This window comes from Cricetulus griseus, chromosome 2 (genome assembly GCF_003668045.3).
Source record: "Cricetulus griseus strain 17A/GY chromosome 2, alternate assembly CriGri-PICRH-1.0, whole genome shotgun sequence".
In the NCBI taxonomy this organism is placed as follows: Eukaryota; Metazoa; Chordata; class Mammalia; order Rodentia; family Cricetidae; genus Cricetulus; species Cricetulus griseus.
This window is the reverse complement of record NC_048595.1, coordinates 150060242-150084573: the sequence shown is the minus strand read 5'-3', so window position 1 is coordinate 150084573 and position 24332 is coordinate 150060242. Positions and strand designations below refer to the sequence as shown.

General features: G+C 38.3%; 1 protein-coding gene across 13 annotated transcripts in view; it reads left to right on the top strand.

The window, feature by feature from the left end:
- LOC100751044 (centrosome and spindle pole associated protein 1) overlaps positions 1–24332 on the top strand; it is a 99227-nt gene that overhangs the window by 58322 nt on the left and 16573 nt on the right. For all 13 annotated transcript variants that reach the window (XM_035440013.1, XM_035440016.1, XM_035440020.1 and 10 more), the window contains 10 exons: positions 2085–2293; positions 4483–4676; positions 5732–5810; positions 7942–8071; positions 9664–9811; positions 15025–15177; positions 19119–19231; positions 22295–22444; positions 22781–22927; positions 23546–23650. In XM_035440013.1, the coding sequence (XP_035295904.1) occupies positions 2085–2293; positions 4483–4676; positions 5732–5810; positions 7942–8071; positions 9664–9811; positions 15025–15177; positions 19119–19231; positions 22295–22444; positions 22781–22927; positions 23546–23650 (1428 nt within the window). The remainder of the gene's footprint in view (positions 1–2084; positions 2294–4482; positions 4677–5731; positions 5811–7941; positions 8072–9663; positions 9812–15024; positions 15178–19118; positions 19232–22294; positions 22445–22780; positions 22928–23545; positions 23651–24332) is intronic.

Below are 24332 nucleotides of genomic sequence, written 5' to 3'. Positions count from 1 at the left end.
TACTCTCTTTACTTCAATTTTGCAATTCCCAACATCATTAAGTGGAATGAATCACACACATCATTGCAGTTAAGTAAGGAGGAGGTAACGATTTATTGCTTTCCCACAATGCACGTTTTTTGTTGTTGGACGTGTGGTGTTTATTTGCTGCAAGCTTTTGTTTCTTCTGGAATGATAATTAAGACCTCTAATTTTATTAAAAACTTATGTCTTTAAAAGGATCTAGTAAATCTTAAAATTACAGTTACCTTAATTATTATTCATCTGTAGACAACTTTGGATTTTCCTAAGTGTGTGTTCCTTGAGTTGTCTGGTTTAACACGTTTAGTGCTGGGCTGGTGGTGGAGCTTGGTGGCTGAATGTTCTTAGGATGTGCAAGCTCCTGGGCCTAGTGTTTTATACTGCTCCAGTGTTTTATATCTCCCCTTTTTGTGCTGCTTTTCTTTCTTTTTTTTGGGGGGGTGGGGTGGGGGGGGGAAAGTTAAGACAGGGTTTCCTTGTATAGCCTTAGTTGTCCTTGGCTATCCTGGAACTAGACCAGGCTGGCCTCAAATTCACAGAGATCCATCTGCCTCTGCCTCCCATGTGCTGGGATTAAAAGCATGTGCTGCCACCCCCGGCTTTGCATTTCTGACTATTTGTATAATGAAAATTTTAATATTAGAAATCATTCCTGAGCCAGGCCTGATCATATTCTTTTTATAAAGTTATTTGAAAGGTTGAGACAAGTTCAAGATCTCTTTGGGCTATGGGGTAAGTTCATAGCTACTCTGGGCAACTTAATAAGACTCATAAAGTAAAAAACTAAACAAGAAAATTAAAAGGACCAGTGTTATATATAGCTCAGTAGGAGAGCTGCTGCCTAGCATGAGTGAGGTCTTAGGTTCAGTCCCAGATTCCTGGTACTGCAGAGAAAAAAAAACCTTCGTGATTATATTGTCTTCCAGAAAGAAATACGTAGGGCCCAAAGGTAATCTTTTTTGTTTTCCATTAAATATTTTTTTTTTGGGGGGGTGGTTTTGAGACAGGTTTTCTCTGTGGCTTTGGAGGCTGTCCTGAAACTAGCTCTTGTAGACCAGGCTGGTCTTGAACTCACAGAGATCCACCTGCCTCTGCCTCCTGAGTGCTGGGATTAAAGGCGTGCACCACAAACGTCCGGCTTCCATTAAATATTTTTAAAGTAGCCATTACAATAAAAAATTAGCTTTTGGCCTGGCATTGGTGGGGCATGCCTTTAATCCCAGCACTTGGGAGGCAGTGGCCAGCCTGGTCTACAGAGATAGTTTCAGGGGACCTCCAAAGCAATACGGAGAAACCCTGTCTCGAAAACCAAAAAACAACAACAATAAAAAAATTAGCTTTTGGAAACTTGGTTTTTTAATGGCATGTGTTGGCATGTTAAGTTTTATAGTATCTTATTCTGGAATTGAATCACCTAAAGAGTGTCAAGTTGAATAAATACATAGTAGTAATAGTTAAACATTATCTTGGTGTTCAAATATTTAAAAAGAACATAAAATGATATTCTTCTTTTAAATGATATTCTTAAATATGGCACATCCAGTTGACAAATTTTTTTGTTAATAAATTTTTATGCAGCACAGCTTAGTTCTCTGTGGACATGTTGCCTGTGGCTGATTTGACACGTGCTGAGTCAGATGGTCTTGAGGAGACTGTGGCCTGCCAAACCTGTGCGTCTGTCTTTCCTCTCTGATGCTGCACACAGAGCGCTTGCTCGGGCTGCTCCACAGTACACTTTGCTCTCATAGTGGCAGCTGAGTAGAGACATGGTATAGTGCCGTTCTGTACAGAGAGAGTTTTGTACTTCAAGTTCATGCCTGGCTGCAGTTGTTGTTTATTTATTAATCATGAGACATTAGGTGATTTATGTGCTTCTCAGGGAGCCTCAGTTCCCCACTTATAAGTAAGAATCAGATCTTTAAAGTCTTTTATAGCTATAAAATTCTGCTGTTCTGTAACTGCTGGGATAGAGGGTCCTTGGAGGTCCTTGTCACCTTTAAACTTATGATTCTATATAACAAACAGGTTTGTTTTTGTTTTTGTTTTCTTTTTCTTTATTTTAGCCTGATAGAGTAAAGCAGTTTAGTTTGACACCAAGACCCTTTGAAGAGATGATACCACCTGAGAGACCCAGAGTAGCTTTCCAGACACCTCTCCCTCCTCTCTCTGCCCCGTCAGTCCCACCCATCCCGTCAGTTCATTGCGCCCCTTCTCACAATGAAGACTTGTACAATGGACTCAACTGCACCCTTGGTGAAGTGGTGCATCCCAGGTGCTTGTTTACAATGTTTTGTTTTTGGGAATAGGTAAGGCATTGTTGTGTCTTCTGTTTAGAGGGTGTGCTGCAGCAGAGGACGCTGGCCTTCAGAGGTTTGATAAATAATAACTTTGCCACATAATCTCTTCGTATTCATTGTTATTGATATTCTTTCTCTGCTATTAGAAAAAGGAGAAATCTTTAAGTTTCTATTAAAGAGGACTAATATTTTTAAAATGATCAGTAAGTATATGTTAGTATTTTTGGTTATATTTTTAATATCTTTTAACTTAGGAAAGTTATGCATTGTTCCATTATTTCCACTTGGCAATCACTGAATTGTTTGTTTAACTTACTCAGAAAAATTTTCTAATATGGCACATATCTGTATGATTTTATTTTAGCTTTGCTTCAGTTCTCTCTGGGCTTACTCTGGGGCTGTTTGAATTATCAACCTGTAATACATATTGAACATGTCATTTCTATAGGTAAAAGGCATGTTATACTAATCTGTACATGAAGAAAACCCTGTAACAGATATTTTCTGACCTATACTTTTTTTTTTTGCCTATGGTTAATATGCTAACTGTAGGAATATGTTTAAATTTGTAGATGTTTTTCTTAACCTTGTAACACATACTTCTGAGCTGTCCTTCCTTTCAGCAGTTCTTGGTCTTTTATTTGCTACTAACAAATTGTAGGGCTTTTCTTATAGTATTTATCAGTTGCTTTCTTTGTTTTCTTCAATGACTTCCCTGCTCTAAAGACGGAGACTGGAATTGCAGAGCGTGAAGTGAAGTGGCTTCTGTTTTGGATTAACGGTTGGAACGGGCTTCACTGGACTTTATGCAAAAATGTTTTCTCATTGTTAAAGATGGTAGTAATACTTGTCTACAGGTGGAGGGTCATTGTGAAGCTTGACTCTTCTGTGTATATGTACAATTTAGGAGTTGCTGATAATCACAGATTCCATTCCTAACAGTTACTCAGGTTTGTCTTTTGCTGATGTATCTGGGTTAATGATAGTGATGTTAGACACACTGAGTGACTAATAAGTGTGGGAATTGCTCACTATTGGAGAGACTTGGTGCCATCTTAGACCTCCTGATTCTTTAGGGGGAATGTGTTAATACTCATGTAACAGTCTACAAAGCTCCTCTTTTTCTTTCTGTTCCTCTAAAGTAATCTATCCTTGCCATTTTTATTATTGAACATTACTATTCTGGAAGAAATATATAACTGTCTCCTACTCAGTAAAGAAATGTAGAAATACAAGTTTCTATATATTTTAAGTTTAGGAACTGTTCAAGATTATATCAGGACTATTTTCAACTTAACACATTATGGTTTACTTTCTGTGAAAACCCAGTAAGTTATATATATATATATATATAATACACCCTATTGGGCTGGGGAGATAGTTCAGTCAGTAATATACAAAAAAGTTGGGTGTTTTATGGTGTGTTTGTGGTCCCAGTGCTGGGAGGTGGAGAGACTGGATACTCTTGGCCAGTGAGTGACCCTGTCTCAGAACACCAAGTGGACAGATCCCAAGAATTGACACGAAAGGGTGACTAATAGCTTCTGCACTTGCGCATGCACAGGTACACATTGTCTCCCACATGCACGTGTTCCTGTATGCATAAAGGACATATGAACACCCATGCGGACACATGCACAAGTGTAGCCACACACAAACACTCACTGTATACACTGTCTTGCCCACACAGAATCATTTGTAGCCCTGAGGTTATGGAGCTCTTTGTCCTGTCTGAGTGTCTCGCCTTATCACATACCGAAGTGATCCTTTTCTGGGACTCTTGAAGCTTTCCTCCCATCTCTTTAGAGAGACTGGACATTCTGCTATTGTTCCTTTAGCATTCTTGTCTCCTTGTCTTATTTTACTGGATACTGTCCTCTTGTAGTTGTTCATTTCTGTATTACTGAGAGGCAGGGAGCAGCTCTTTGTTTTATATGGCACATATGACTACTGGATATTACTCAATTATGTTAACTCCATTTCTTATCAAAATGTTCCCGAAGTTTTAAAATTTGTTGCTGTTTGCTTTTTGATTCATATTTTCTCTTGAACAATTAGTACAAGATTGATTTTTAGTTTCAATAGTACTTTTTGCAAAAGATTAAAATATCTTGATTTAAAGTAATAAAATATGAGAATAATTTTCATTTTTCTTTTGCTATAGGGTAGTGCCTCTGCCTCCACCTCCTCTGCTGCCCCCTCTGGCGCCCCATCTGGCGCCCCCTCTGGCGCCCCATCTGGCGCCCCATCTGGCGCCCCATCTGGCGCCCCATCTGGCAGCTAACTATCGAACGCCTTATGATGACGCTTACTATTTCTATGGTGCCAGAAACACACTGGATCCCAGTATTGCTTATTGTGAGTTTTCTATATGGCAAACATAGTTTTCTAGTCCATTAGTAAAGGTAATTGCTTTTATGGAAGCATGTAAGTTTTATGGAAGTATGTAAGTGAAAAAGGTACAGCTTTATTTAATCCAAGCATTATATATTTACTGACAGTAAATTCATACCTAATATCAAGTCCAGTTTTCTTACTTTGACACAATATGTGGAAAGGATATTTTATTAAGTGATTTGTTTTAGAGGCCTAATATGCCCAAATAGCATATATAGGATATACATGTGTCTATCTTTGGTATTTTTCACTCTTCTTGTAAGTTCACTATGACTCAGTTATGGAGCTGAAGCTTCTACTCTGTTAAATTTGTTAGCATAAGATTTTTATGAGTTAAGCTCCTGCATGTATTTTGGAGGACAAACCATAGCAATACCCATTTTAAAATCCAAGGCCAACCTGGGATACCGAGGAAGGTACAAGTCTGCTTTTGTCACACAATGAGAGCCAGTCAGTGAAGAGTCTTTCTCTGTCCCACCAGCTCCCAAATAATGATACAGAGACTTCTTATTAATTGTGAGAGCTTGTTCCTAACTGGTTCTTATAACTTAAATTAACCCATTTATATTAATCTATGTTCTATTACTTGGCCATTACCTCTCTTCCATCTTGCATTTCCTGTTTCCTCTCCATGTCTCCTAACATCTCCCCAACCCCTAGATTCCTGCTCCCCTTCTTTTCTTTCCTTGGAAGTCCCGCCTATACCTCCTGCCTAGCTATTGGTCATTCAGCTCTTTATTCCACCAATCAAAGCAAATGCATCTTCACACAGGTACAAATATCCCACACTACCAGTCTTAAAACCAAAATAAAGCTAATTGTGTTCATAGTTATTTCCTTTTTACTCAGAGTTAAAAAGTAATTGTTTTATGTTTTTCTGTTCTTTTGCTAACTCTTAGCCCAGAAGGTTATTCTGGTGCTTGGGATAAGCACTCTGTACATTTTTCTTAGGGATAAAATATTATTATTAGTAAGTCTTTGGAAATAAATGTTCTTTTTTTCCTTTCCCCTTTAAGATGGTTCAGGAGTGATTGGAGGACAGCCTGCCCCTCATATCTCTGCCCCTCTCACTCACCATGTAGCACAGCCTGTTGCGTAAGTTTTTACTTAAAATAATTTTGTCTTGTTTACTGTACTTAAAAAAGTACTAACGTATGCATAATATAAGATCTTCTAATAGTTTTTAGAGCCTTTCTAACATTACAGAGCCATTTCTGGAATGCTTCTCATCCTATAAACTGAACTCTGTACTGTGAAATCAGTAAAGGTACAACTTCATTTCCTCTTGTGACGTGCCCCTCTGGCAGCCACCATTCTCTTGTTTCTTGTTTTGACTGCTAGTACCTCCTGAGGGGTCAGACTGTATTTTACTATGGCTGGCTTATTTCACTTAGCACAGGTCTTTAGTTTTCAACTGTCTTATAATTATATTAGAATTTTCAAGGCTGAATAATAGTACATTGTGCGCTTACACCATTAGTTTTACTAACTTGTTTATCCACTGGAGGATATTGGAGTTGCTTTATCATTTTAGTTGTTGTAAATATGCCACTATTAGAATCATTGTATAAGTATCTTTCCAGGTTCTTAACGTGTATATACCCAGAAATGTAATTATTAGGTTGCATGGTAATTATTTTAAAAATATTTTGGAGGTACTGCCATATTACTTTCACAGTGGTACACTCTATGCCTTCCCACTACCAGTGCATAGAGGTTCTAGTTTCTCTAAATATTCCACACCAGTTGCTATTTTCTGACTAGCTCCTTTGGTGTGAGGTGCTATTTCATTGTGTGCCCATGCATGTGGGTGCATGTTGATGGAGGTCAACTGCAGATATTGTTCCTCAGGATCTCCCTAGCTTGTCTTTTGAGGCAAGATTTCTCACTAGGACCAATTAGGCTAGGCTGACTGGCTGATGAGCTCTAGGTGTCTTTCTGTCTCTGCTTTACCCCTGCTGGTGTTACAGTTGTACTCCAACACACCTAGCTTTTTATGTGGGTATTGGGGATCAGATGCAGGTCCTTGTGATCATTTGGTGTCTTAGTTACTTTTCTTATTGCTGTATAAAATACCCTCGGGGGGGGGGAGGGAGGGAGGGAGGGAGGGAGGGAGGGAGAGAGAGAGAGAGAGAGAGAGAGAGAGAGGAGAGAGAGAGAGAGAGAAAGTAGAGTGGGGGCAGGGTTGAGAGAGAGAGAGAGAGAGAGAGAGAGAGAGAGAGAGAGAGAGAGAGAGAGAGGAGAGAAGAGTAGAGTGGGGGGCAGGGTTTCTGACCTCAGTTTACCTAGTCAAGCCCATAGGCCTGCCCAGAGATTAGTTTAGACGACTTCAGATCTCATCACACTCTGTGAGCACATTATTGAAGGAACTATCTCCCCATCCCATCACAGTAGTGTTGTTTTTCCTTCCCCTTTCTCAGTGCTGGGGATTGAACACTTATAGATGCTAGGCAAGCATTCCGTTATTGAGCCATATTTCCAGTCCTCGGTGTAGTTGTGATTTGTATCTCCTTATTGATTTAGTGGTGTTGAGCATATTTTCATATGCTGTTGGCTGTTTGTATCTTCTTTGGAGAAATGTTTATTAATCATTTGTGGTTGAATTTGTAGTCTTTTTATATTATGGATGTTAAAGCATTTGTGGGTTGCCTTTTTATTCTGTTGATACTGTCTTTTTAGTTTTTATTTTATTTTGTATATATGTGTGTGGGGGAGCGTGCATACCTACAGAGGTGTCCACAAGGGAAGTGGTTTTAGATAGTAGGTAATTGTGAGTCCTGGGAATCAGAATCAAACCTATGTCATTACTTCTTAGTTAAAGATACAGATTGAATAAATTTGTAAGTTCCATGTTTTAAAAACAGAGATGGGAGATTTTATGAAGGAGTAATTTAATTAAGGATTTCTTCCTCTTTAAAACTTTATTTTATCTTTTGTTTTTTAACTTTTGTGAATGTGTTTGCATGTGCACAAATGAGCCACAGTATGCGCACATGCTTTGGCATGCATGTGGAGGCTGGAGAACAGTTTGCAGGAGGTGCTTCTTTGTGCCATGTGGTCCAGGCATGGAAAAGTAGGTGCTATACCTGCTGACCCATCTTGCTGGCTTTCTTCTTAAAGATGGTTTTATATGCCAGGCAGTTTCAAAGAATTGTTTTTCTTTTCTTCTAAAATTTGCTTGCTCTTATAATAATAAATTGATTCAAATTATTTATTTGATGTTTAGGGATACTGTTGGACAGAATGACCAGAAACTTTTAAGTGATCGACTGATGAATTCAGGACTGATCTTTGAAGATAAACCAAAACCTTCCAAACAGTCACTTCAATCTTACCAAGAAGCTTTGCAAGAGCAGGTATTCCTTCCTTCCTTCCTTTATTCATTTGGTGGTGACTGACTGACTTATACCTTAGGAGAAAACAGTAACAGGCAATGTGGTAAGCTTTGAAGTGCATACACTAGAATGCTGTAAGAAATGGTGGTCTTGTCTTAGACAGTTAGGGCTTCATATATAGTGGATATTTGAGCTGCTTGTTAGTTATAGACATTCTTGGTATATGTCTGGGAGCTTTATTCACTTTATTTTTGTATTTTCCTGTGTCTCCTCCTAGGAATTGCTTATTTATGTGTTGTGTGTATATGTGTGTGTGGTTGTTGACTTCTACCATGTGTCTTTTTGGGATCAGACTCAGGTAGTCAGGGTTGGTAGCAGTTTATTTGACCTTTGGAGTCATCATGCTGGCTCTAGAGAAACCTTTAATGAACTTTTACCACTTCAGTTCATCTAGGAGGTGCTAAGAACCATGGGGAGAAAGCAAGGATGTCCAAGAGACACTTCTCTAATCTTTCATGCACAAGGCATGGACCAATAGGGACTATATTAGTGGAATACTTACATGAAGCACACTGGCTTCTTTTGTAGTTTATATTGGTTAAAGAAAACTTGCTTAGGAGTTTGTAAGAGTTGCCCAGGGGCAAGATTCAAGGTGTAGCTCCACATTATGAAGTATGGTTTTTGTTGCTTTGTTTTCTTGAATTAGGGTTCATGTGTAGCTGGCTGGCATTGAACTCATTCTGTGGTGAAGAAAGGATGGCCTTGTAATCCTAGTCCTCCTGTTTCCTTTTCCCTCCTTGGTGCCACCATGTTTATGTGTTGTAAAGGTTGATTTAGTACTTTCTAGGCAGGGTTCCACATTCCTAGTCCCTTGCCAGTTTTTCATGAATGTATTTATTTTTATTATGTGTTTATGTATCTGTGTAAATGAGTGCCGATGGCCACAGTTGTGTCAGTTCCTCCAGGAGCTGGAGTTATAGGCAGTTGTGAACTTCCCTGTGTGGGAATCAAGCTTAAGTCCTTTGCAAGAGCAGTGTTTGCTCTTAACTGACCCAGCCCCTTGTAAAATATTTATATTCAATTTTTTCTTTGTTTTGTTTTATTTATTTAGTTATTTTTGTTTTGTTTTGTTGCTTTTCCCTAGGGAGTATAGGTGCAACTTCTGGGCCCAGGTGTGAGCTTTCTATAGGCTTAGATTCTTGATGCAGAGGTCAGAAGTAGAAGGAAAACTCTCTGGATTCTACTGGTGGCCTTTAGGTGGCAGAGTGGGAGGCACAGTGAGTTTGGGCAGTGCTTTCTCTGTGGGGTTTCCATGCTGAGCTGTAGGGTGGGTTGACTTGGTCCTGGAGCAGCACTCTGGGTGTGATGTATAAGGGGTCAGGTTGACTGGTATGGGTGTTGGGTGAGGGCTTTTCCTTGAAGTTCCAGGTCAGATTCCTGCATTCCTAGATTAGCATTCTTATTTGTAATTCTTAAGTCTGTAGTGAATAAGCGTACTTAAAAAATATCTGTATTTTTTTTTTACCAGAAAAATTAAATAGTAATATTGCTAGTCTCTTGTCTGAGTCTCCTATAAGTCAATATTTACTTTAAGCATATCTTATGTTGTCAAGATTCGGGAAAGAGAAGCAAGAAGGAAGAAAGAACGTTTAGAAAAAGAAGAATATGAAGCTAAACTGGAAGCAGAAATGAGAATTTACAACCCCTGGGGGAAGGGCGGAGGTGGTGCTCCTCTCAGAGATGCCAAAGGAAATCTGATAAGTATGATATGTCTATGAACTTGCTTTAAATGAATTATTTCCTGTGTTTTAAGAGTGGAGAATATAAAGAGGTGGGCAATCAGACTATATAATAAGCTTTTATTTTATGATTTAATGCAAAGATGCTCTCCTGATTATGAATATAATAGCTGTTACAAACCCCTTTTTTCTGCAGAATAATACACTTTCCATTTTCTGGTGATAGTCACCAAACTGCAAAGAATAATTTATGTTAGTTGGTGCTTATCCAGACAAGTATAGTATAGTATATGATACATATATGTATCATATAGTATAGTATAATATATATGCATCTATTTATAGTATAGTATAATATATAGTGGTATATTTTTTACTGAAAATATTAAATTCATATTGCAAGTTTATTTTAGACTAATAAAATTTACAAATAACTGGAGTATTTGTGGGAAGGGATCTGTTTTTAATTCATGTATGGAGTATACTTGTTCAATATATGGCTTCTTTGCGCTGGGGGTGTCATTTCAGAGACTCCGAAAGGTTGCAGAGTTGCAATCCTTCAGCTATATATGTATTTATTTACTTATTATTTTATGTTTGATTGGTGTGGTGGTGCAAGCCTTTAATACCAGCACAGGTGGATCTCTGTGGGTTAGCCAGCCAAAGCTACATGGTGCAACTCTGTATCAAAAAAAAAAAAAAAAAAAACAACAAAAAAAAACTACTTAATAAGCTTTGTTACCTAAATAAAATAGTTTTTGGATAACTGTTGCTAAGTCGAATAAAGGGTTTAGTAATTGACATAAGGACTAAAGAGAGGACCCATTATAAAAGTGGTGTCAGAATTATGTAGAACTTATATCATCATAGGTTTAGAAGACCAGAGTTCTTGTTACCTTTTCCTAATAGATGAGGTTATTAAATGTTGTACAGGTAGGTGGACATTTCTTATTTGAAGTATGTATTTGAATGTGTTAGAAAAATAATTTTCACTTATTTACTCATGATACTATAATAGGCCCTTATTAATGAGGCAATAAATTTAAAAAGTGCTGTGCCAAGCATGTCTAAGAGGCTTAGTGGCAGTTGGAGTTTCCTTCCCATATCTGTGGAATTCTGATTTTGGTTGCTTCTTTTCCAAGAGAGGAGACTTCTTCCATTGAGCCTCTGCTCCATTTTAGAATCCCTTCCTCCTTGGCTGTACTGTGTGGGTCTAGGAGCAGTGAGGGTGAGTGCAGGATTCTGTTTGTTCTGGTCTAGAATTGGAGGATCCTCATCTCTGCCTTCATTCTGCTTTCCCAGCTACTCCCAAGAGCTCCTGCTCAGCTGGAGGCCAAGTTTACTTTTCTTCTTAGTGCCCAGGAGGAGGCCTGGATTGATGAGTGTGTAGCTTAAGTTGTAGCTTAAGGAAATTGGAGTCATGAGTTGTCAGAAATAGCCTAGCTACCATGGGGGAGGCCCCATCAGACACTGGGACAGAGTGATTCCAGAACTTTCAAGGAAACCTAAAGCAATATAATTATGGGATACGTTTGTAGTGAAGTATGGATTCTTGAATTGTAAACACTGCTTTAGAATTGCTTACCCTGGAGGAAATGAAGACAATACCTCTGAGGTTTCTATTTTAAGTAATAATGTGCAGTCTATTTAATATTGTAAACATCAAATGAAACAGAGAAAATGTTTTACCAAGGACAGTGAAACTCCTCTTAAATACTATATTCAAGGTAATGAGTCATTACCTAAAAGGTATCAAGTTTGTATGTGGGTGTTACATTTTAGAGATGGGGAAACATGACTTTGGTATTCTATTGAGATGTTTAGGGAGGCTCACTATGATGACGAGGGTGTGTCCCTATGTACTTACAGCTGACTCTAGTTCTGCTGCTTAGTCATGTACTTAATTCCTTTTGTTTACTTTTGGTCTCCTGATGGAGAGAAACTAAAGCAGGCGAATCTTCACTTCTCACCCCTAGATCTTTTTAAGGGAAAATAACTTAATAATGAAATAGAGCAGAACCAATTGTTTTTAAATAAAAACATGTTTTAATTGGTTGTGCCATAATTAAGTGATCTTTATTCAGTAGAACTCTTTATTAAAGGTCCTATAAAAGCTAAGATATTATAAGATGTTTGAGTAGGTGAATGGATATGCTTATTTATCCAGTGTGTGTGTGTTGGGGGAGCTACTTAGCAATACAAAGGAATGAATGGTTGGTGCACATAATTCATGAGACTCAAAAGTTCAGATAAGGAAAAGATCCATTCTGAAAATTGCCTTTGTACATTTCTATTACATGACATTCTCAAAATAAAAAGTTATAAAGAACTGGCCCAGAGGCTGTAGGCTGGGAATACAAATAATTATAAATAGTAAGATGGGTATGTTTTGGTGGTGGAGCTTTGAAAACTTAACTGGCTATAGTGATGTTAACTTGAAACTACATGTGTTAAAGTTTTAACAACTCTACAGCAATGGTTCTCGACCTTCTTAATGCTGCAACCCTTTAATACAGTTCCTCACATGGTGACCCCCCTGGCTGAAAATTGAATTTCAAATCCTGCACATACTTCGCCAAGTTTTTCATATTTTGATCTTATTAGATGCTGTTTTAAAAATTGCCCTTTTCTTTTTCTTTTTTAAATATGCGTATATGTGTGTTCAGTGTGCATGGGTGCGTATGTGTGTATCTATGTGTGGAGGCTAGATGTTGACATTGGTGTTTTCCTTATTATTCTCCACATTTTCAATGAGGCAAGGTCTCTCAGTTAAACCCAGAGCTCACTGGTATGGAGAGCTAAGCCAGCTTTCTCCAGGAGTCTTTTGTCTCTACAACTTCTGAGTGCTGGAATTATGGCCTGGTCTCCATTGCCTACCCAGCATTTTTGTGTATTCTTTTTTTTTTTTTTTTTTAGTATTTTATTTATTATGTATACAACATTCTGCTTCCATGTATATATCTGCACACCAGAAGAGGACACTAGGTCTCATTACAGATGGTTGTGAGCCACCATGTGGCTGCTGGGAATTGAACTCAGGACCTCTGGAAGAGCAGTCAGTGCTCTTAACCTCTGAGCCATCTTGCCAGCCCCATTTTTGTGTATTCTAAGGATCTGAAGCAGTCCTCACAACTGCTGCTTGCCTGGCAACTACACTAACCACCGAGCCGTCTTACCAGCCCTTTCTGTCTCATTGGCATGTTTTGTATAAGCAGTGGTTTTCGTTGTGACATATACAAGCATGTACATTATGTACTTTGATTATATTTAACTCCCCTCTTCATCTCAGCCCCATTACTCACTTGATACAGGGTGGGTGTGCATGTTACCAGACATCAGGGAGATGGTTTGATTTCTCTTCCCCATGTGGGACCTGGTGAGGCTAGCAGTGAGTGCCTTTACCTACTGCGCCCCTCCCCCATTTCTATTTTTCTACTTCATTTTAAAAGAAAGTGTGTGTGTGTGTGTGTGTGTGTGTGTGTGTGTGTGTGTATGTGTGTGTATGTGTGTGTATGTGTGTGTGTTATAGTCGTTTTTCTGCCCATGCCATGGAAATTAGAAGAGGCCATCAGATCCCTTGAAGATGAAGGTTGCAGGTGTTTGTGAGCTGCCAGTGTGGGTAGTGGAACTGAACTCTGGTCCCATAATAGAGTGGTAGGTGTTTTTAACTGTTGAGTCATCTTCCCATCTCCTCTGTTATTCTTTTTCTTCATATTTGTGTGTGAGTGAGTGTGAGTATGAGGGCATGCACATGTCATGGTGCACATGTGGAGGCCAGAGAAAACTCTCAGGAGTCAGTTCATGCTACCTTGCTGAGGTGGGTCTCACTGTGTAGCTCTTCATATTCCAGTCTGGCTGGCTTCCACAAGCCGAGCTTCCTGGTTTATTTCCTGTATTGTGCTGTAGGAGAGCTGGGATCACAGATGTGAGCCACCACATCTACGTGTATTTTTCTGTGTGTGAATGGGCTTAAGTTACCAGGCTTGTGTGACCATAGGATATGTCTCATTGGCACATTTTCCTGTTTGTTTACCTTGAAGTTCTTGTCTATTTTCTAAACCCAAGATGGCCTAAATGTAATTTGAGGATGTAAACCGTCATTATGCTGAGCTTTGTTCTCCTGTATATGTTCACTCGGTATTTGGACTGTTCTGTATGGTATTCTAAATATGTGTCACTTTCAAAATACATCCTTGAATATAATGTTCTTCCTAGTAGATAATTCTTACATCTGTGTTTAAGTTCATTTTTACTGTTATTAGCACAGTGTTTTAGGAGGAGTAGGTAGACAGGTTTATATGTACGCACTTTTAAAACTTGAATTCTATAAACATGCAAGTCTGTTTCTGAGACTGGTGGTTTGACCTAGTTTGCACATGCCAGACAATCTATCAGTTGAATTAGGTATTACCTACTTAACAGACATAGCAAGTCTATTGCTAGGTAATACACAATTCCAGGGTAATGTTTTATAATAAGAAGTGCATACTACTTTGTGCTTCTTCAGGTAGTGATTTTTTTTTTGAGTGGTTATTATTATTTTTTTCTGGTTGTTTCTGTTTGATGGTTTAGCCTAAGGTTGTAGTATAAGATGTGTCTACCATGGCTTCCATGTAGCTCAGGGAGCTTCAGTTTCTCCATAGTATACTTGACGGCCATTATGATATGGCAGTTGGTTTTCCCTGCAGTGAGACAATCAGTGATCAGAGAAGATGGAACTAATGTCTTTGTGAAGCAGCCCTAAAGTCATGTATCATGTCCTGGCAGTGTCCCGCTCTCACGTGAGATAATACACAGATAATACACAGACCACAGTAATGAAGACTTGGATTCCACATTGTGAAGAAGAGTTGCTAAAGAATGTGTGGATGCATTTTAACATTCCACGAGAACATGCTGTTTCATTGTTTTTAGGTTTGGGGGAAATTGCACTCTGACTTATTTTGAGTTTTATACTAAAGAAATTCTGATTTCTGAACTGACAGTGGGTATGTTAACATGGCTTTGATAGCATGTCAAAGATTTATGTATCCTTAATTTCAGTCCTAGTTTTGAGTTGATTTCGCAGGCTCTTGAGAGTTTTTAGTGAAGGTGTTTCAGAGCTGCAGCCGCCATCTAGCCATTCCCAGTGTTGTCCTGTTTTAACCTCTGACTTTTTATTTTTAAATGTAATAAGTTTAAGAGTAACTATAGAAATGTGTTTATTGAAATAAATGGATTATTTTTCCCTCTCAGCTGATTTGAATAGGATGCACAGACAGAATATAGATGCCTACCATAACCCAGATGCAAGAACATGTGAAGATAAAAGGGCTGTTGTATCTATAGACCAAAATTTAGCCACTTCAAATGCTGAGAACCTAGAAGATTCTGCAAATAAAAACTCAGGTTTTTAATCACATTCTATACTAAAAAACATTTCTAATGCTGTCCAGTAACATGTCACTTCTGTTCTTTGATAAAATTCTTACTGTAATTTTGAGAATTTGGTACTATGAATTAGGATGCATAGAGTATTTTCTTTCTTTAATGTAGTTACTTTGAAAAAAGTGAATAAGGAAAGGTTGTGTTTATCAGTGGGTATTTCTTCCCAGCTCTGTAACTTGCTGTGTGTATGTAGCTGTTGCTAACATTTTCCTTTCTGTACCTGAGGGTCTTTCTTTACACATATACACAGCTTGCTTCTCCTCCCATGACTGCATGACTGCATGACTGCACCAGTGAGAAAGTATTTGGTGTGTTACGATAAATTATACAAAAAATTAGTGTTTTGTTTTAAGTGATCACTTACCTTCTACATTGTACAAATAATGAAGCAACTGGAAGTTTAGTGTCAGATCCATCTCTGTTGATGGGTAAAGCTGACAATCCCCTTAAAGCAGCATCCCTACCCAAGTTTCTGTAAGCTGAAACTAGTCAGTGTTTTTTTTTTTTTTTTTTTTTTGTGGCTTGCTGGGAAAAGTTGGCACCATCCTTCTTTACCATATATGTATGGGTATATACCATACAGTTAAAAAATCAAAATATGTAAATAGTATACATCTCATACTATGTATTGATGCTGATAACATTCTGCTTTTGCGCTTTTATAGTTTTTTATTGGGGTTTTGATTCTGCTTTTACACTTTCGTGCGAGTTTTCATTATAGGAAAAAATTTTACAGTAAGAAGTTCTTCTGCAATATTCCTGACTAATCATGCAGCCAAGTTTTAGCACTGATAGGACTTACTGGCAACCCATGCAGGTCCGTGGTGGGCTGTGATGGTGGTCACGTTACTGGGCCTGTCTGTGGCCAGCAATTTGAAGAGCATTGTTTGCAGTTTTTGTAGACAGCCACATTCATTGTTTGCACTGCCCTTACGTGGAAGAACATCTTTGTTTCATTTTTGTTCTCTTCTTTCTTTCTTTCTTTCTTTCTTTCTTTCTTTCTTTCTTTCTTTCTTTCTTTCTTTTTTCCTTTCTTTCTTTCTTTCTTTTTTTGGTTTGGTTTTTCCAGATAGGGTTTCTCTGTGTAGCCCTGGCTGTTCCTGGAACTCACTCTGTAGACCAGACTGGCCTCTAACTCACAGAGATCCACCTATCTCTGCCTCCCAAGTGCTGGGATTAAAGGCGTGTGCCACCACCGCCTGACTTACAATAGATTTTTACAGTTTCCATCTAACTTCAGTTTTTAGAACTCCAGAATTGGAACCTTTGGTTTTGATAAAAGTATTTTTTTTTTTAATCTGCAATAGTTCAGTGTAGAGTAGGAGCGGCAAATACTTTTTCATCTTATTGTTGTTAGGAGAGAATTGTAGCTCCTCTGTGTATTGCTGCTCTTTGTTGCTGCCGCTTCTAGGAATCTTTTGCTCCAGGTCTGTCTCTCTCCATGCACAATTGTGCTTGCAGCTCTACTGTAGCTCAGGACTCACCCTTCTTAGGCATGAGCACAGAACTATGACCCCCTTTCCAAGAGAATAAGCCTGATTGAACATGCCTAGCAAATTCTGACCTGTGTAGTTTTTCTGTAGTATCTCAGGTTTTCCTCCTAGTGATACTTTATCTTCAAGACTGTCATAAAATGTTTAGTTTTCTCATTTTATTTGAATTGAAATTTCTTAGACTTTCTTTCCCTAAGAACTAACCGGAACTAAACTTTGTAAATATAAGAAAGTATCCCATGCTACTTAGTTTGTGCTATGCCATATATATGAAGATGAGTGCTTATGTGTTTGTATGTATGTGTACACATAGGCACATAGCTTACATATAAATGTGCTGCTTAATATTTTTAAAAGGCTTTGGGAAAATTGGTTATATCTGAAAATTTTCCTAATTTATGCTTTTAAGCTTCATTGTCCTCTGATATTTTGTCTTAATTGGGCTTTTTTTGTTGCTCTTTTGTTATTTTTTAGGCAGTGTCTCAATATGTAGTCCTGCTTGGCCTGGAACTCACTGTGTTAGCAGACTAGACTTAAACTCAGAGATCTGCCAGCCTCTGCCTCCCTCCCTAGTGCTAGGATCAAAAGTGTGCGCCACTGCTCCCCCCCTCATAAGGCCCAGTTTCGCCCCTCATAATGATCTTTTTTTGGTGAAAAGTTGAGACAGGCTCTCACTATGAGGCCATAGCCTTTCCCATGCTGGGATTACAGGTGTGTACCAACCTGCCCAGCTCATGCTGTTAATAATCTTTTTTTTTTTTTTTTTTCTGTTTTCTTTTTTTTGTGTGGTTTTTCAAGACAGGGTTTCCCTGTATTGTTTTGGAGGCTGTCCTGGAACTCAACTAGACCAGGCTGGCCTTGAACTCCCAGAGATCCACCTGCCTCTGCCTACCAAGTTCTAGGATCAAAGGTGTACACCACCAATGCCCGGCCTGCTGTTAATATTCTTTTATCGTTCTTAAGTGAACTACTGTGAACTCCAATACTAATGCAGCTTCAGTTGTTTTTTTTTGTGTTTACTATGGTAGCTAGTTACATGTCTGTTTTCTAATAGTACTAGCTCCCTACACTTTGAAAAAAAATTTTTTTGCAACAGATCTTATCTAATATGTCTTTCTTTTGATTGTCACAAACATTTAAATTTTGAGGGAAATTAAGAGAGAAGAGAGCACACATTTATTTTACTATTGGCTTTCTGTAGTGCCCAAGATTTAAAAGAACCTTCATAGTCTCAGTTTGCTTTCAGTAGAACAGGTTTTTTTTTTTTTTTTTTTTTAAGTTCTTATGATGTTCAAGGTTTGATTTGACTTTCTGTTAATCCAGTCAACTAAACATTAGTGAAATTGAACTCAAAGGAAAAGGAGACCTGAATTGCTGGCTGCCAAGTAGTTTGTATAAAGTAACACAAATAAGGGAGGTACACTGTAATCCCAGCCTTTAGGAGGCAGAGGCAGGAGGATTGCTGCAGATTTGAGGCCAGCCTTGTCTACATAGTGAATTTCAGATCAGTCATGGATACATAGTAAGTCCCTGCTTCAATAAACAAAACCAAACAAACAAAAAAATAAATCAGTAATTTAAGAATAAATAAAAAGTTGTGAGACTTCAATTTAAATGTAATATTTTTTCTTTTTTCATTCAAAGAGGTTCCTAGGGAATGATTGTTTTTCAAATAGTTTTTCTGAAATAAGTTCCCTTTGATAAAATACAATGCTATTAATAAGGAATATGTACGACAATAAACTGTTGTTACATTTATATCCCTTTAAAAATGCTCTGTTTGTGCTACAGATAATAAGGCCTGTGCATGCCAATAAAGCACTGAACTCAGTTTTAGAAGGAAAACATATCACAGTTATGGAAAGTAGTTAATTATTTCATAGATGACTTTATAGCCTGTATTTAAGCTATGGATGTGAAGAATTTTGAACTTAGCAGTTTTCAAAAATAATTTCTGGAAATTTTTGCTATGCATATAGAGTAATATCTTCCCCCCTATTTTCATTTCCCCCCCAAAACCCTGGGGATTGAACCCAGGGCCTTACACATGCCAAGCAAATGCCTTGCCCTTGAGCTATTTCTCCAGCCCCTAAGAACTAATCTTAAGTAAGGCTAGTCATGCACATTTTCCGTCATGAACTTCACTTTGCAGCCTGCACTGTGTTTCATGTTTATGCTGTTAGCTTGCACGTGCCCTCGGTGTCTTCCCTCCCGCTGCTGTAGGTGGAGTTGGGCTGCTCACTTTCATCTTATGTTTGCTTTTCCTTGCTGCCTTCCTCACATTCTTCTCAGCCCATCTCTCTGACCTTAACCCCAGGATTTCTGTGTGCCATACTGTTTTCATAACATGGGTTTATTAGTACACTGTTCCTTTCCTAACTGTATGTTTTTGTGAACTGTCTTTTGAAGGTCCTGTGCAAACACAGAGCTCTCCTTTTGCCCGTGGAAACACATTCAGTGAGCCACCCACTGAACTTCAGATCAAACAGCAAGAATTATACAAGGATTTTCTTCGTTTTCAGGTGAAAGGCTTGTTTAATTAAAGCTCCAACTCTTTTGTTTGTTTGTTTGTTTGTTTCTTTTCTTTTTTTTTCCAAGACAGGGTTTCTCTGTGGCTTTGGAGGCTGTGCTGGAACTCACTCTAGGCTGGCCTCAAACTCATAGAGATCCACCTGCCTCTGCATCCGTCACCAACACCTGACATAACTCCAACTCTTAATAATAAATATAACAATAAACTAAATTTGCAGGTATTTTATCCACTGTGCACTAAATTCTAAAATGCCATGCAGTTATCCCAAATGTCTAGTTTATATCAGGTACAGCTGTTGCTAAAAACCACATTGATCCACTCATATCTGAATCTTTTCTAAACTTCATTAGAAGATCAGTAGTTTTTAAATCAGTGAATGTTGAGATTTGTAAAATTCACTTACCAATATAGAGTGAATCTTTCTATATGCGTATTTGAGTAGGAAATGACGCCCTGCCACCCCCCAGGGATGTGCTATCCCTGACACAGTCCGGACTGTAAATAATCAGAAGTTACATTTTAGCTGAGTGTGTGGAGCCTGCGTTAATTTCAGCACTGAGACTAATAAGCAGGAGGACTGAGAAGCCCGTCAGGGTTATATGAAAAAATTCTGTCTCAGGAAACAAAACAAAACAAATTTATATGTAATATAATGACATTTTGTAATTATATGCCTCTTTTTGAATGTAGGCAGGTAGCATTTAAAGTAGTGAAATATTCAGACTATTTCCAAAGGAGGTACTGAAGCATTTAGTGTTTATTGACCAATGAGCTCGGGGAATCCACAGATTTGGTTTAGTGCTGAGTAGGAGAATAGAGCCCCAGTGACTGAGATGTAGGCTTGTAAGGGACTCATGGTTTTTTCTCTCCCTCCCTTCCCTCTGCACTTACACACTTACATCTCAGGATGCCTGATAAAAATTTCCTTTGGTGTACATTTTTTTTTTACATGATGTTGCTTTTTACTAAAAAAAATCTGGTACAATTGCCTCTCTTTGTTTACAGAAAATGTCTAGACCCTTTAGCTTGATATTTAAGGCTTAATCTGATCCCAGTCTGCCAGTCAGATCCTCATAGCATCACACTTGAACACATTCTGCTCTTAATGGACTCTACGTGGAACAGTGGCATAATGAAGCTACATAGACTTACGGATGTATCAGTGGAGGATGGGGTATACCAGAAGTGTGGCTGTTTTCTTAGCACAGTGACAGTGAATGTGTAGACGTGATTAACAGAGATTATGACAGATGTCAGAAGCCCCACAGATACCAGACACTCAGGTTAGCAAGTTGAGGGTGGTGCCATATCAGCTGCTGAACTTGAAGGAGCTTGTGGTGCCGTTACTATGACTACAGCAAGTCAAAATGTGAGTTTATTTTATTCAGTACATCTACCATGGAGTAAAAGGTGTAATTATCAAATATTACAGGTGTTTTAACATTTTATCCACAAAATAATTTCAGATGTAGTATCTTACTAAATTTCAGACTGTCTAGAGAAAGTCCCTATTTTAGGAACGAACGCAGGTAATCAGATGCGGATTGGTTTGTCCCTAGCAGCAGAGGATATTTGCAAAGCCTGTCTGGTGGCACACTGACATGCATGGGACTTCTAGGAAGTCTTTCCTTCTGGAAAGCCACTAGTAAGAGAGAAAGCCTGGTCTGTTACTTTGATTCTCAGCGCCCCTCCCTGTACATCCTCAATTCATTTATGAATAGATTACACTTGAACGGTGATTTTTCAATTGTTTTTCTTAGTGGTCACAAAATGTATTTTGTCTGCAGTCTAGATTAACACAGAATTCTAAGAAAATGCGAAATAGCTAAATGGTGTTTACTTTTACTATCAACAATATCTTCAAGACAAAAAAATCTAAAACTTAAGAATTGAAGTATATGTTTTAAAGTGTGCAAATTTGTTCATAGAGGTGAGAAAAGCTTTAGCCAAGGATTTGCACAAACAAGTAATAGTTAATGTGTTAGAAGCCTTGATACTGTTCAAACTGAGTAAATAACATTTGTGAGTGATTTTTTAAGTACAGCTTTAAAAATAAATTTAAAATTTTTTAACAATTCAATCAAAAATTATTTTAAAATTAGCACATTTTATAAAGTGCTTTTGTGTTTCATACTTTGAAAACTGACCTAGAAGATAGTTTTCTCCTTTTCAACAATACTTAACCTGTCTGTTGGCATTAGCTGTATGGTCTGTTAAGGACTTACATGTTGGAAGTATTTAATTTTAATATAGCAGTTATTCTCTATAATTTTTTTTTCATGGAAGAGGGAGAAGAAAGAGGGAGAAGTAAGGTCCTGTTGCATTGTCAGTGTTTTCTCTGGATATGCTGTCCTTGTGTCTGCATAGTGCTTGGTACTGAATGTTAGGCTGCACATTTCCATGTGTCATCAGGAAAGGCTGCAGCTGGTCACTCATAGTTCGTACAGGAAGATTCAAGTTCTCATTATGTAAAATACTGACAATGTGCAACCTTAAAGTTACAGGAAATTCAGATTGCATAAAAAATACTTTGTGAATTAAAAATGTAAAATCCAGAGTGACACCTTTAAGAGACACAGTCCCACAGTAAACTTTGTGTTCCTCTTGGTCTTAGAATCTTTCTGAGATTACCCCTGAGTCAATATGGCTGCCTGAGTATGGGCTGCTAACATAGAAGGGCAGAATCTCAGGGAGCCTCAGCCCTAGACAAAGAATGCAGCCACATTTACTCAGCACCTTTTATACTGGAAAAAACAGTCTGTTCTTCACATTGTTTGATTTTAATTCCTGGTGAGAAGGGAACTTTAACATTGGATGAGAAAGTTGAGGACATGTCCATGTCCTCACACAGTCCATGTTAAGCAGACATGCCAGTTGACTAGCAGCTTTTTAACAGGGCCGTGTCCTTCTTAGTAAAAAACAGGACACCCACAAATCGAGGAACCTGCACACAGAAGGTATACTTTTGAGTATTTTTTTTTTTTTTGAGGAAAAAGTGATACTCTAACTTGTCAGTAGTTTGGCAGAATACTAACTCATCCTCACTCTTCAGATTGAGGAGAAGAAACAAAGAGAAGAGGCAGAGCGTGAGAGACTGAGAGTTGCAGAAGAGAAGGAAGAAAAGCGGCTTGCGGAGCAGAGGGCAAGGATTCAGCAAGAATATGAGGAGGAGCAGGAGAGGAGAAGGGAAAAGGAGGAGGAGGTGCGCCCAAGGGAAACGTTTACGTTATGTTGACTTGAGAAGCTTTTGTTATGCATGAGAGGGCTGCCACCCTGAAATCCATCTTTAAAGTACCTCATTGTTACAGTCATTGCACATGATTTTATTGGGATTGATTACTAATTTAAGAAAGAGACAAATTGTTTAACATTAAATTGGTAAAAGATGTCTACTACTTTATCAAATAGATAGTATCTTCATTTTATAGAACACTGTATCTTTTATATATTCAATTTTTACTTTGAGACAAATAAAGTAACACATTTTAAAAATGTACTTCAAATTTATGCAAGAAGTATGTCTTTTTAAATTTTAAAGCAAAGACTAAAAAATGAAGAACTCATTCGGTTAGCTGAAGAGAGACGAAAAGAAGCAGAAAGAAAGAAGAAAGAAGAGGAAGAAAAGCATAACTTGCAACTTCAGCACTATTATGAGAGAGAAAATACGGTTGGAGATGAAACAAAGGTATGTTTCAGATGGAGATGTGTCACGCTTAGAGCTTGTGCTGGGAAGGGGAGAGAGGAGGGCTGCTATCTTCTCTGGCCTTTCAATCCAGTGCCCACACTGTATTGACCTTTGTGAGGTGCTGCCACAGTTGGAATTCTGGGCCTAATTTTGGCTGTTTTCAGTCTTGTTATTGTGGCCCTGTGTTCAGCTGTGCTGCCTACAATGTAGTCTGTAGATCAGAACCATGTGGGCTATGGGCTCTGGCTACACAGCACCTCACCAGAGTGACTGGCCAATAAATACTCTAACAAAAACATTGGGCTTGAATTATTTGTTTTATGGATTATATTGGAAATTAAATTTAATTCACCAGAGACTGCTTTTGGAATCCCTGTTTCTAACGCACAGGGCCCATGTTAAGAGTTGGAATGTGAATCATGAATAACAGTTATTCAGGCAGGACTCTCTTCTCCAGATACCTAATTGGATCTTACACAACTCAAATAACTTGACTGTTTTGTAAAGAATGTTTTATTAAAAGCAAGCAATAATACTCTGAACTTCTTAAGTGGTCTGGACTATTGAATTATAGTTTGTATGTGCATATTTATGTGCAGATTTTTTTTTTTTTTGCAGTATTTAAGACAGCCTTCTCCTGTAGTCCCTGCTCTTCAGAACAAAATTACAAGCAAACTCCAAAGACCTCCTTCAGTCGACACCATCATAAGTTCCTTCATTCGTGTATATACTTTTTCTTAGGGATGGGGTACTTTATGAGATTTCCTACTGTTTGCATTAGTTTATCTGTTGTTAGATAGAGTTGTAATTGATAGCACTTGGTATCCTGGAGCTTTATTTTTATAGTCAGAATTCAGTCATAATTAATAAGCCATACTCTGTTAAAGCAAATGATATTTGTCTCAGCTCCTTAAGAAAGTCCTTTTGCTTATTTTGTTGTTGTTTTCATTTGCTTGTTTTGACACAGGATTGCATTCTGTAGCCCTGGCTGTCCTGTAATTCGATATATAGATTAAGCTGGCCTCCAACCCACAGAGGCTGGCCTCTGCCTCCTGAGTTCTGGGATTAAAGTTGTTTGACATCACACCTGCCTAAGAAAGTCTTGGAAAAAATACATTCTAACTAGCTGTAGCTCTATTTGTGGAATCTCTAACTAGCTGTGGGTTACACTTATAGAGTCTCTAGCTAACTAGCTGTGGTTATACTTGTGGAGTCTCTGACTAGCTGTGGTTATACATGTGGAGTTCCTTATGTTTTAGACTGATCTACAGTCAAAAAGAAGCCAGGAAAGTTGGCCTTTAAGTTGATGCTTGAGCAGCCAGAAGAAATCAGCTGTAAAAGACAGTGTCTGCAAGCTATGGAGGGCAGGACAGCCATGTGGAGAATGTGGTTTGGCTTGACCTGG